This window comes from Gavia stellata, chromosome 3 (genome assembly GCF_030936135.1).
Source record: "Gavia stellata isolate bGavSte3 chromosome 3, bGavSte3.hap2, whole genome shotgun sequence".
Taxonomy (NCBI): domain Eukaryota; kingdom Metazoa; phylum Chordata; class Aves; order Gaviiformes; family Gaviidae; genus Gavia; species Gavia stellata.
In genome coordinates, this window is record NC_082596.1 from 93577826 (window position 1) to 93590622 (window position 12797).

Genomic DNA, 12797 nt, shown 5'->3' on the forward strand with positions numbered 1-12797 from the left:
GTATATATGTATGCATACACACACATTATATACAAGTATACATATGTGGATATGCACACACTAATTCAAAATGGTTTTCTTACAAAATCTGTTTTTCATATCCGTACATATGATAGTATACCTGAGGGAATGGTTTGGCTGCTGATCGTTTTGTTTTGTTTTTTTGCCAACAGTCAACAGTGGAAGATGTAAGTACCTAAAGTAGATTGTGCAATGTGTTGTATGTGTTTGCTAAGTGTTTTGTCTGTGCTTGTTAAATTTTATGAATATTTAGCATATTTTTTAGTATAAGGGAAAATGTATAGAATGTTGTTATAAAGCAGCTGTGAGGGAGTGGATTTTTTTTACCATGTTTCAGTTAGATGCATCTTGGCTTTGTATTTTTAAAGGGATGTTAGGAGGCACTCAGCTGCAGCTAACATTCAGCAACGCAAATTCAACCACAGTGAATTACGACTGAAGATGAAAGCTGGGCTCTGAGAGACTCTTTGTAGAATGTATTCTGCAATGCGAGTGTTTACAGAGATCTCAAACACTGCAGATTGATCCCCGCTCCCAGAACCTAGCCTGTGTTGAGTTCAGCTGCTTTGTTTTTCCCAGACTCTGCAAGGTGCTTTGCAAAGTTATTTCACAGGTGGTAACTCCCCTCTGAAGCAAGAAAGATCCACACTGCTGTTGGTGCAAGAGGCACTGTGGGAAATAACGAACTCTTTGTAGAATAGAAAGGTAAAAATAACGGTGGTTTTGAGTGTCTGTGATCCCGTGGTGTATTTCCAAATGTGTTTAGCTCTTGTTGCCTTGCAAATTCTCATTTGATTGGTTGCCTCCAGCTTAATTAAAGTTTCCTCTGAGTTTCAACAGATATAACGCTTTCTCCTTTCTCCCCTAAATGCTTTGTGTTGCTGCTGTATGTTGTCATGTAATACTTCAGATGAGTATCTCCTCACAAATTGTGGCATGTTGGCAACATTTGTCAGTAGGGTATGGAAGCTGCCCTTGAATGGGTCTTCGAACAAACTGAAAATGTATGAAATTTAAAGATAAAATCATAATGGAGCCAGACCATTGATTAATGTAAATCTACTTACAATTGCTGACGTAAATGGGAAAGTACTGATTTACATCAGCTGAGAATGTGGCTGGTGAAATTAAAAGAAAATAAAGGGTTAGGGGGCTAGTGATGCTGGACTCTTAATGTAAGCACAAACTTTCACCCAAGACCACATCGTCGTTAATATGTAACTCTTCAGTGCCAGAGGGGTCACGCTATTCCAGACACTGCAACACTGTGGTACCTCCTACAAACAAAACAGGAGCAGAACACTGTATTCTTTAATTAAATCCTGGATCAGGTCTTCCGCTGGGGTGGTTTGGCATAACGCCATTATACTTCAAAGGAACTAGATTGGTTTACAGTGGCTGAGCACTTGGTCTTTTATTAATGTATACATATATATTCTGTATATTGAAATTATGTGGCTTGCTTTTCATAACCATAAATAGTTTAACATTGGTCAGACAGAAGTTGTTCTAAACCCTATGAGGAAGTAACTTGAAGACTGTGCCAAAAAAAAAAAAAATGAACAGGACAGTCAGGTTAATTAGAAGAATGGTGTATAGGTTGGGTTTTTTCAGTTTTTTTTTCTTTTCTTTTTTTCTTTAAATCACTGTCCAGTGTAGATCTAGCCAAACTGTTTTTAAAAAGGTGGCTTCAGAGCAGGCCAGGGTTCCTTGTGCTGAGTTTTTGTGCTGTTCTACTTGGAGAACTTCATATACTATGCTGTAGCCAGAACATACATTGGGCACCTGTAAGAGTTATCTCCTGTGCATTGTGGAATACTCTATTATAATATATTGTAGTTGCTTGCATGTCTGCATGCTTGCCAGCTTCAGAATCAAAGGTGCTCACCTGCAGCAGGCAAAAATTTGCACCCCTGTGCAGGCACTTTCCTCTGTTTAGTTTTTTTAAATTTTCTTATAATTTATATATTTATTTTCTCCTTTCCTCTCTCTCATGTGCAGCATCAGAGTGTCCCTGCATCCTGGATGAATATAGAGAGTTTATCTTTCTTTTGCTCCCTGAAGCAGATCAGGTGTAAAACGTACCTTCAGGCAAAAAGCAGTCCCAAAGACGTTAGTTATCCCTCGTTTCCAGACAAACAACGACAGCCTAAACATCTGCCTAAGAGCACGTGGACCCCAAGAAAAGATGCAGTATGCTTGCCCCCGCTGTTCATGTCAGGTTTGCCAAAAGACTCTTCAGAGAGTTCTGTGCCACCGTGGTCCAGCGTCCGCTTAATTTAGTCTGGGCTACTCTGTTCCAAGCTCCCAGAAACTGAGGTCTGGTCTATGCACTGTGCTAAATACCTGTGGGTGTTTTAATAGTGTCATAGTCATCTTGGTGTTTCCGTGCACTGATTTTTGTGGTGTTACATTAGCAAATATAACAGTGCACTGACTTATTCTTTTCACCTTTTAATATAGGAGTTACGTTTGATTGAAACACGCTTAGCAAAACAATGCAAGCTTGTATTTTGTTCTGGTTTAGGCCATGTTTAGGTAGAAAAGACAAATATTAAGTCTCTGCCCAAGCCGGTCCCATCTTACAGACCCCTGCAGTTTCCTTGTTTAAGAACAGGGCTGACTTGTTAGGCCACGGAAGGCAGCTGGAAATACTAATGACTCTTTGAGAGAGTAACCCAAAAGACAGACTTGCAAGCTGATGCCACAGTATCTATTATTGGCAGAAGTACAATCCTTCGAATAATAAATGAGCCCTTAACATCTGTCAAGTTGCTTGTTTTCTCAGGGGCCCGGTGTTTGGGCTGCATGCAATAACATGATGGCCTTCTGAGAAGCCTACATCAAAATTAATGGTTTCATCAGCTTGCAGGAACAACTAAGTAATTGGTTACACCTGGGACTATCCCTTTATGCTTAGAGAATGCTTTCTAACTCGTTCCAGTAAAGTGTGGGTCATTGAAGCCTGGGTGTTGCAGACTGAATTGGAGAATGTAGTTTGATGGATTGTTCGGAGTGTGTGAGAGCTTGCGCATAGGTATCAACAACATAAGTGAGTATCAGGAACGGATAAGGAACCAACTTTAAGAAAAAGCAATACAAGGCTTTACTAGTTATATATTGATCACTTTATAGGGGATTAGCCTGGCAACCTAGCAGCTAGGCAGGAAGGTGTAAGGGCAGCCTAAGTTAAGTCATTCCCATTTTGGATGCAACCTGTGATTGAAGCCTAAATATTAGGACCTGATGCTGTGGAAGTAAATCAGTATTGCCTCAGCCTTCAGTAGCATACTCTTTAGAAAGTTCCCTTATTTCTTCTGTATTCTGAAGCTCTCTATTAGATTGCTTACATTGGGCAAATAACCCTTAATGGCAGCAATAGATATGTTTTCAGATGTTGCAGTTTAAGGTGTGTTTTCCTTTTCTTCCTAGAGACTCAGTACATTTTCATCTTGGATTTTGGTGACATAGAAGACCAGTTATGCTCTGAAAAATGTGCTTTAAATGTTTCTGCAAGAATGGCTGAGCTCCTAAATTATTTGGCAGTCTCCAAAAATTTCATTGCCTCCCCTAATGAGCTGTATGATAACAACCTCTTACTCTCTTTCCAAGCCTGTAGTAGTAGGTGTGAATCTTCCACCTGATTCAGAGTACACTAGAATTAACAGCAAGCCTGTGAGTTGCAATTACCTTAGGCGTTAAGGCAGAGCTTATGTACAATCTAGTAAAAAATCTCTCAGTGTATGAGGCCAAAACAAACATGTATCTATGAAATAGATCTTAAGGAGTAAATACACTGCTTAGTAAACTGCTTGCGTGACGGGACAGTCCCCAGCTGTTGCAGGAGCCTGTTTCCTAGCCTGGTCCACCAGCACTGCTGGCACAATGCAGCAATAACATCTTTCTTGCTGTCTGTCCTCTTGTAGAAGTCTCTGGCCAAAATACCCCTTTGCACTGAGCTTCAGCTTGTCACGCCCCTCCTGCTGCTGATTGCTTCTGTTTGGTCACTGTACTGTGCGAAGGCTCGTTCTGCCTTCCTCTGTCCATGACCAGCGTAGGCTTTCATGTCCTCTGAGTCTCTCCGAAAATGGAAGATTGGGAGGGCTACACTGCTCAAAGGGCCTTTGACAAAGGCGAGAAGTTGAAGTGAGTTGAATTCAGAATAGTAACGCTTCTTTTTTAGCAGACATTGAGAATAGATTTTGTTCAACAGATCTACCTGTTGCTGTCTCTCACTTGAAGTGATTGTACATCAAGGAATGCCAGTTTTGCTTTTGGTTTGTTGGCTGCTTTTTCCCTAAGAGAGCTATTTTAGCTCCAGAATTTATGTGCTTGGTGCAAAATTTGCTGTGTGAGGTCCTTTCAGTTATGTGGGAAGTCAGATTTGATTATTTTAATAACCATTTTTAGCTAGTTTGAAATATCTAGTAGGCCTCTCTTGCTTTTTTCATTATATACAAGAGGAAGATCTGGAAAGCTGTCCTGTCAGTACTAAATGAATTTGTGTGAAAATCCATGCAAAGACTTAAAGCACTGGAGCCCAGAACATTTTCCATAAATGAAATAGAAGTATTGGTTAAGTTAGCACAGGGTGTGATAAAGCTGCAACACATCACATCATTAGACTTCTTTACATAGTGACTGGAACATTGCCAGCTTAAATAAACTTTGTCCGTCTATTTGAAAGCATATCTCTGTGCGTACCGAATATTTAATCCTTTAAGCTTTTATAGTGTTTTTTAGAAATGTAGCCAACTTGTTAATGCATATACTGTGACTTTTGAATGTTTGTTTGGGTTTGACACCTTATTGTGATTTGCTAATTACGGAAAATTTAAAAAAAAATCTTCCTAATGATTTTGGAGTTTGGTTTTACCTTTTTTTTTTTTTTAATTTGAAAGTGTGTTTACAAATGCAATAGGGAATCATAGCTAGGCATATTGTGTAACTTTCTGTTCAGTATAATGGCATTAATGTTGAGCCACCTGATCGATCTCAGTGCAGTGTCTGTTCAAAAGAGTACAGGGAATAATGCTGGGAATTAAGTAGCCTATGTTTTATTCTGAGAGGTAAAAATCTGCAGTTCACCTCACTTGTGAGTCATTGCCCTAAAATGAGGATAATATTCAGCATCTTTATAAATCACTGATGGATTTGAATGTAAAGACCTGTAGAAGAGCAAGAGTACTTCTTACATAATAGCAGAGAGACCTAGAGTTGGCATTCATTGTTAAAGAGAGAAGATGGTTTAATTGCCTGGGCCATGGTTATGAGCAGTAGGGACTAAGAAAGCAAGAAGAGCATTTGGGAGTGTTGCTTTCTGTCTCTAGGAACAATGGCTGAGAAGTCACCAAAGATGCCCATACAACTCTGACCTCTCAGTGGAAACGATACGTTGTGCCATGCTGCACTGTGGTGTGGTATGCTATGCTATGGTTGTTATTCAACCTGTATATGAACCTGCAGCAGTAATTTTGTATGCTTTGTAGAAAGTGAAGCTGGAATGGAGTAAAATGCATGTTTTAAAACCAGGAACTTCTTTCTGCAGATACTCTGCCCCCTTTGCTGGTGGTGGTCAGGGCAAATTCTTTCCCAATGTGAAGACTGAGTAATTTCTAACTCTTTTTGTCCTTGCAGGTCAAGCCGGTTACTCATAGTAGAATCACTGTGTCAGCACGGTTTCGAAGACCACTCCTGGAGCCCTACACTATTTTGTAAGTGGAATTTTCAGTTAGTGAACTGTCATTTTGGGAGGGGCATGGTGTCTTCACTTCAGATGAGTTTTGCTTAAAATGCTCTTCCAAATTATTTTACTCTGCTTTTTTTTCAGCCTGATTGCTAATGGAGACCTTATTAGCCCTGTAGTGCGCCTCCTCATTCCCAGGAAAACACTGAATCACTGGGATCATGTCCTCGAAATGGTTACAGGAAAAGTTACCCTCAGAAGTGGAGCTGTTCACAGGTACTAGGAAGCTGAATATTTGCAAGATATGTTTGATATGTGTAGATATGTTTTTAAAACTCCATAAGTTGATATAGAATCACAGAATCATTTAGGTTGGAAAAGACCTTTAAGACCATCAAGTCCAACAGTTAACCTAAGACTGCTAAGTCCACCACTAAACCATGCCCCTAAGCACCACATCTTTGAAATACCTCCAGAGATAGTGACTCAACCACTTCCCTGGGCAGCCTGTTCCAATGCTTGACAACCCTTTTGGTGAAGAAATTTTTCTTAATATCCAGTCTGAACCTCCCTGGTGCAACTTGAGGCTGCTTCCTCTTGTCCTATCACTCGTCACTTGGGAGAAGAGACCAACACCCACCTCACCACAACCCCCTTTCAGGTAGTTGTAGAGAGCGATGAGGTCTCCCCTCAGCCTCCTCTTCTCCAGACTGAACAACCCCAGCTCCCTCAGCCCCTTTTCATAAGACTTGTGTTCCGGACCCCTCACCAGCTTCGTCGCCCTTCTCTGGACATGCTCCAGCACCTCAATGTCCTTCTTGGAGTGAGGGGCCCAAAACTGAACACAGCATTCAAGGTGCGGCCTCACCAGCACCGAGTACAGGGGCACGATCCCCTCCCTGCTCCTGCTGGCCACACTGTTTCTGATACAGGCCAGGATGCTGTTGGCCTTCTTGGCCACCTGGGCACACTGCTGGCTCATCTTCAGCCGGCTGTCAACCAGCACCCCCAGGTCCTTTTCTGCAGGACAGCTTTCCAGCCACTCGCCCCCAAGCCTGTAGCGTTGCATGGGGTTGTTGTGACCCAAGTGTAGGACCCGGCCCTTGGCCTTGTTGAACCTCATACAATTGGCCTGGGCCCATCGATCCAGCCTGTCCAGATCCCTCTGCAGAGCCTTCCTACCCTCCAGCAGATCAACACACCCGCCCAACTTGGTGTCATAATGGATCATTCCTGCTTCATAGGAAATTCCACTATAAGAAAATTAAAACACATCAAAAAACCACAAAATGGAAATACGTTGACTCCGAGTAACCGTCAGGTTTCATTTCAACTGCTATTTAAAAAGAGAAAAATCTCAGTTTGATTCAACTGTTATTTCTTGATTAAATATTTAGTCAGTAGGCAAGTAATAATACAATAATAATGCAGTGTATTTAGTATTAATAATTAAGTTACATGTCAGAATAAAATAAATGAGCATGGTAAAGTTGGGGAAAATGTTAGGAATGTGCAATAATAGATGTGGTCCATGTTCCTTTTAATTTTGATAGTTCTTTAAATTCATTGGGGCAAACAATTTAAAGGAAAATATTACAGGTTCTTTGGTTTTTGAAGACCTGTGCCATGACTAGGATGTGCTTCATGCTCAGCCAGCTCAGCCTCCTAATAAGAACCACGGCTAGAGTTGTAGTTGGGAGTTTTCCAGTTCCAGTCTCTCAGCTGGTCGGAGTTGTGGTATCGCAGGAATAGGATGTGACCTCTTTGATAGGTCAGTTTCAGTCCCTTAAGGTTTTTACAATGTAAAATAAGCTCTCCAAAATAGGATTTGGTAGTTGTTGCAAGTTTTTGAGCAAAATGATGTAGGCAGTTTCCACGAGAAACGCTGCAGTGTAAGTGGCCTGCCAAGGTGTGTACTGGGAAACGACCGACATTCCAGCGTTGCCCCACGCAGAGCACATTACAGAAATCCATTCCTCAGCTGGGAAAGGGCCTTTTGTGGAAAATCATTCTTCACAGCTTATGCGATGTCTGAGGCTAAGCTTGCAAAATCTTTCTCAAATCAGTGAAGGTAAAATACTCTTTCAGTTCTTCTGATTGCTTTCCCAGAGCTGATACAGACGATAAAAGGTTAAGGTAATGCTATCTGTTGACTGTAAGCTCTCATCTAATTTTCCCTCTCAGCCTTGCATTTCTTTGCTCCTATTATCTGGCTTATTTATCACTTTAACTGGCAGTAAAGTAAACCCACACATGTGTTGCAGCTTTCTGGATCTGATTCTCAGCTAGTGTAACTCAGAAGTGAGCAAAGTAACAGCTGTTTACAACATACCAATTCTTTCTGCTCTCAGGTTGTTTAGCAATTTAAAAACCTTTCGCATTTTATTCTCGTTACTTGGTGTCACTCCTTGGTGAAACTGAATCATGTACATGAAAGTGTAAATCATTCTGTACATAGCTAGGATTGCTTTTGAGAAATTCCCTTCAGTGCTCAGTTTTAATCCTTTAAAAAATAAGATAATGTACATGACGTTTTGAATTATTCAATTTTTTTCTTTTTCTGGTTTTCTATTAACCCAGTTTTCATTTTCTTTTCCTTAAAATGCTAGGAATACATATTAAATATGTTAGTAAAGTGATCGTTGTTCTTTAATAAGTTACGCATTAATTGCTAGGGTTTACTGAAACTGCGCTAGCATTAGGGGAGGTCCCGTAAGACCACTGATGCTGGGAAGATATAATTTCTCATTAAAGAAGGATAAGTGGAATTACGAGAACCTGCATTATGTATATGGCAGTTTTTCTTTTCTATGTTATTAAAAGACACACAAAGCTGCCACGTCTTACGCAGTTTCACGTGTGGCTTTTAAAAAAAAAAAGAAATTGATCATCCTCCTGAGAATAGGGTTGGAAATAAGAAATATGGGAGAGGAAACAATGAGAAAGTAGCTTTTCTGCATGGGGATGGGGTACAGCAACCTGATGGGCAGGTACCTGGTACATGGACAACTGGGAATTTGGGGATATTGGTCCCGCAAGTTGTGTCTTTGCTATCTCCTTTGTCAGCCTGTCTGCTTGCTTTGTTTTGGCTGCCACTTCTTGGCTTGGCTTCAGGAGGGAAAATGGAAGTCCCACAGGACAAGCCCTAGGTCATCCCCCAGTGACCAGAAGAAGTGACCACGAGGACATCTTTGTTGCATAATACTAGCCAGAGAGAACCCAGCTGGTCTTTGAATGGTTGTGGCCAGGTGGGTGGGTAGAAGGCTTCAGAAGGAAGTGTCAGAAAATTTGTGTGATGCTTGTTAAGTCAATAGCCATTTATTTGTTTGAAGTTCCCTTTTTTTAAAATGCGTTTTTAATTTCACTTTCATCTTCAGTGACTGATTATGTTCGATTCAGTTGTTATTTCAGGGAGAAATACAACTAGAGACTGCCAGATATTTGTCCATAACATTTTTGGGAGTGCTATTAAGCAAACAACTTTTGAGAATTAAATATAATATTAAAACACAAGCAAAGTGGAAGATGGGGAACAAAAACCCACAGTCATGTTTGTGTGTACCCCTATATACGTACAGCACTGTACAATATATGAAACAGTTCTTATGCTACGAGACGCTAATTTGCTGTGGTTTTCCCTGAGTTCCCCAAAGCAAAATGTAATCTAGCAAAACACAATGAGATTAATTCAGAAATAGGTTGCTTGCTGATTTTTAGATTGCTTGTTTTATTTTCATTGTGTGTGTGTAACTGATGTCGTCTGCATGATAGTGAAACGTAAATTGCTCTTTGAATTGCTGGCATGCCTGTGAAATGTTGGCACTAAAAATTAAATATGAGTAGTACAGAGGGGGTGCTTCAGAGTTAGCATAGCTCTTCGCAAGGAAGCAGCAATGTGATCAAGATTTTAAAAAGCTGCAATTTCACCTTTGATAACGTTCGGTCTTCGCACTTAGAAAACCAAGGTACTTCTATATGGCAGGAGGCACCTAGAAAATCAAGGTACTTCCATGAGGGCGATATAAGACAGACATGAACACAGTGGAGCAAGTGTGGCAAAGGGCCACAAAGACGAAGGGATGGAAGATACCTGTCCATGGGGAGGGCTGGGAGAGCTGGGACTCTGCAGCCTGGACAAGAGAAGGCTCAGAGGGATCTTGTTAATGTGTATAAATACCTGGTGGGAAGGGGTGAAGAAGTTGGAGCCAGACTTTTCTCAGTGGTGTTCAGTGACAGGAGAAGAGGCAACGGGCACAACCTGAAATACAGGAAATTCCACTTGAACAGAAGAAAAAACTAACGTTTTTACTGTAAGGGTCATCAAACACTGGAAGAGGTTGCCCGGAGAGGTTGCGGAGTCTCTGTCCTTGCAGTTATCCAGAACGCACCTGGACACAGCCCTGAGTAACCTACTCCGGTTGCTCTTGCTCTGCACAGGGCAGCTGGACTAGGTGGTCTCCAGAGATTGTGTCCAACCTCAGCTATTCTGTGATTCCTGGTTCTATAAGCTGCATCCTTTTTTTTCCTCTGTTTATTCAAGGTTGTACCACCGTGTGTATGAACTTAAGAAGCAGCTTTTTCTCTGTTAAACTGAAAATTTTTGCACTTTACAAGTGAGGGGTGTTCTCAAGGCAGGCACTTGATATTTGTCCTATAAGATTCATTGTATAGGTGTATATATAATTTTATATCTCCTTGCATTGTGTTGAAATTTATGAATAACACAAATAGTGGCTCCTGTAGAAGGCTTCTAGAAAGGCAATTAAGATGGCCATTCAACATTCCTGCATTTAAGACTTAAATGCAAAACTGTTAATGTTGACTTTTTAATTAGATATAATTTTTGTTGAGTTTTGGAATATGCTTCATAGGAAAGAGCTTATTTATTACTGAATGTTTCCTCCTTCCTGATGTGTTCTGACCATCCTTAAATAAAATCACAAACTCGACAATGAAGTAATTGGGATAGCAGAGAAATAATGTGTTACCCCCTCCAGTCTCTAATGCATTTCTTCCTTCTCTGTAAAGTATACAAACAGAAATTATTGTGGTAAAAACCTACCTGGTGTAATAGACATATTAATTATTGGTATTGTAGGTGATTAAGATACACAGCTTCTTGTTATAATGTATTATTGTATTTCCTGCTATTTCCAGCCTTACCCTGCCAGATACAGCCATGTTCCAACTTTCTGATCTATACAATATAACAATATAAGTGCAATATTATTCACTTGGTCTGTGTGAGGTGGACAGGTCCTGGGTCTTTCCTTGTCTTTTGTTTTTTATGTAGTGACTGATCATTGTATGACATCCACTGTACTTTATTGGGTTGCAAATCCAGAAATTCAACATGATTTAGTGAGTTTAGATTAACTTAGCTTTCAACATCCTTAATACACCTAACTGAATGTTAAGGTTTATTATATTAAGCATTTTCATATTTTTCAGACTTTACACTTTAGATGGAAAACTTGTTCAGAATGGGTCAGACTTGGAGAACGGGCAAATTTATGTTGCAGTGGGTAGAGAAAAGTTTAAGAAGTTGCCGTATGGGGATCTGCTGTTTAGCAAATCTACAACAAGAAGGCCACAGGGGTAAGTTCTATAGGTGTGTGATATACTTCTCATGTGCTTGGGTGTGTCAATTTGTTTACAAAGTACCACCAGTAGAGTGCAAAATCATCATTCCAAGAACAAGGGAGGGAGGGATGGATGGGTTAGTACGGATGCAAACCTTTACTGACAACTTCTGAGAAAGTTGAGATAACAAAAATAAAAGGGAAAATGGAAGTTCAGAAGGCTGTTTCACCTCATAAACATGCCATTGGTCATGTATCACAAAATGTCAGGCAAAAGGTTTTTTTTTACTTGGCTTAATTTATTTTTTTCCTGGGATATGAATGTGTGCAGCTGAATGAAATTAGGGGCAGCTACCCCCGTCTAGATCTGCTCTTGCTTGGTAATGTTTTGTGGAATATGTACTCCCTTAAGAATGCTTCCTGTTTGCGTTTATTTTTTGTAGGCTAGAATTATCACATTGTAGAGTCCTAAACCGGGTCTCTGTAAGGAGAAACTTGGGCTTTTATTATCTTTGGAAAACATGAAAATTGGGAGCCATTTCATTGAAATAAATGGAAAGAAATAGAAATTTGTCCCACAAATTGGTGTAATTTAGAGAATTTGTCCCATATTTTGCATATAAACTGGAGTGTAATTTATATATTTTATTTTTTTAGTGAGCAACTGTAGGCAATGTGACTAACTTGAAAGTATTTGGGAAACAGCATTTGCAACCAATGAATTTAAGTACCATGAAAAGCTATGTTGATCCATTGATGGAAAAAGTTTTATTGAAATTGCTGGAACGTTTCATTACAATAGTTGTAAGGATCTTTCACGTAGTCATTCACTGAATACTACTCTGCAAATTTTTGGTATATAAAGTATGCATTGTGGGGAAATATCATGCATTTGTTTGAATAAGTTAATGATTATGTGTTTAAATATAGCCTAGTGAACAGAAATGAGTGATTTTTAGTTAAAACATGCAATGAATAAAACAATTAACTCTGTTGCCATGGCCAACTTGGTGTTATCTGACTTGGTTATAGATACGTAATGTCTATGACAGTGACAGTATACACAGTTCTAAGATATGGTTTATTTCTGCAGTTCCAAAGCCTCTGTACTACCTCCGATTGTGGGATCTCGGAAGTCTAAAGGCAGTGTGAGTATCAAGTGCCATAATAAAGTTTGTTTCTAATTTTGCTTAATTCCGGCAGATGGAAAGTCCCTGTCCTTTGGGTTTTAATTAAATCTGAAGAGAAAAAATCCACAGCCACCTGGTGGTATGCTTATTAAAGCTTGATGAATCTGTAGCTATTTGCAGTGTCAATTAGACAAAAGAAATCTGAGAAAATATTATTGCAATAATAGCTGCTTTATTTTTTATAAAACCTTCCATAGCAAAGATCAGCTGCTGCCTTGAGGTCTTTCTCATAAACCTTGTCAGCTATCTTTATTTATTTGTTAAATTACTTATTGAAATTATGCACCTAAAGGAAAAACACAGAACCTTTTACAAAAC

The 12797-nt window shown here is 39.8% G+C and overlaps 1 protein-coding gene across 1 annotated transcript in view; it reads left to right on the forward strand.

The window, feature by feature from the left end:
• The window catches only part of DCDC2 (doublecortin domain containing 2), a 73600-nt gene that overhangs the window by 19344 nt on the left and 41459 nt on the right, over positions 1–12797 (forward strand). Inside the window, exons 4-8 of the mRNA XM_059815598.1 lie at positions 174–188; positions 5659–5735; positions 5852–5983; positions 11159–11305; positions 12383–12437. Coding sequence (XP_059671581.1) covers positions 174–188; positions 5659–5735; positions 5852–5983; positions 11159–11305; positions 12383–12437 — 426 coding nt within the window. The remainder of the gene's footprint in view (positions 1–173; positions 189–5658; positions 5736–5851; positions 5984–11158; positions 11306–12382; positions 12438–12797) is intronic.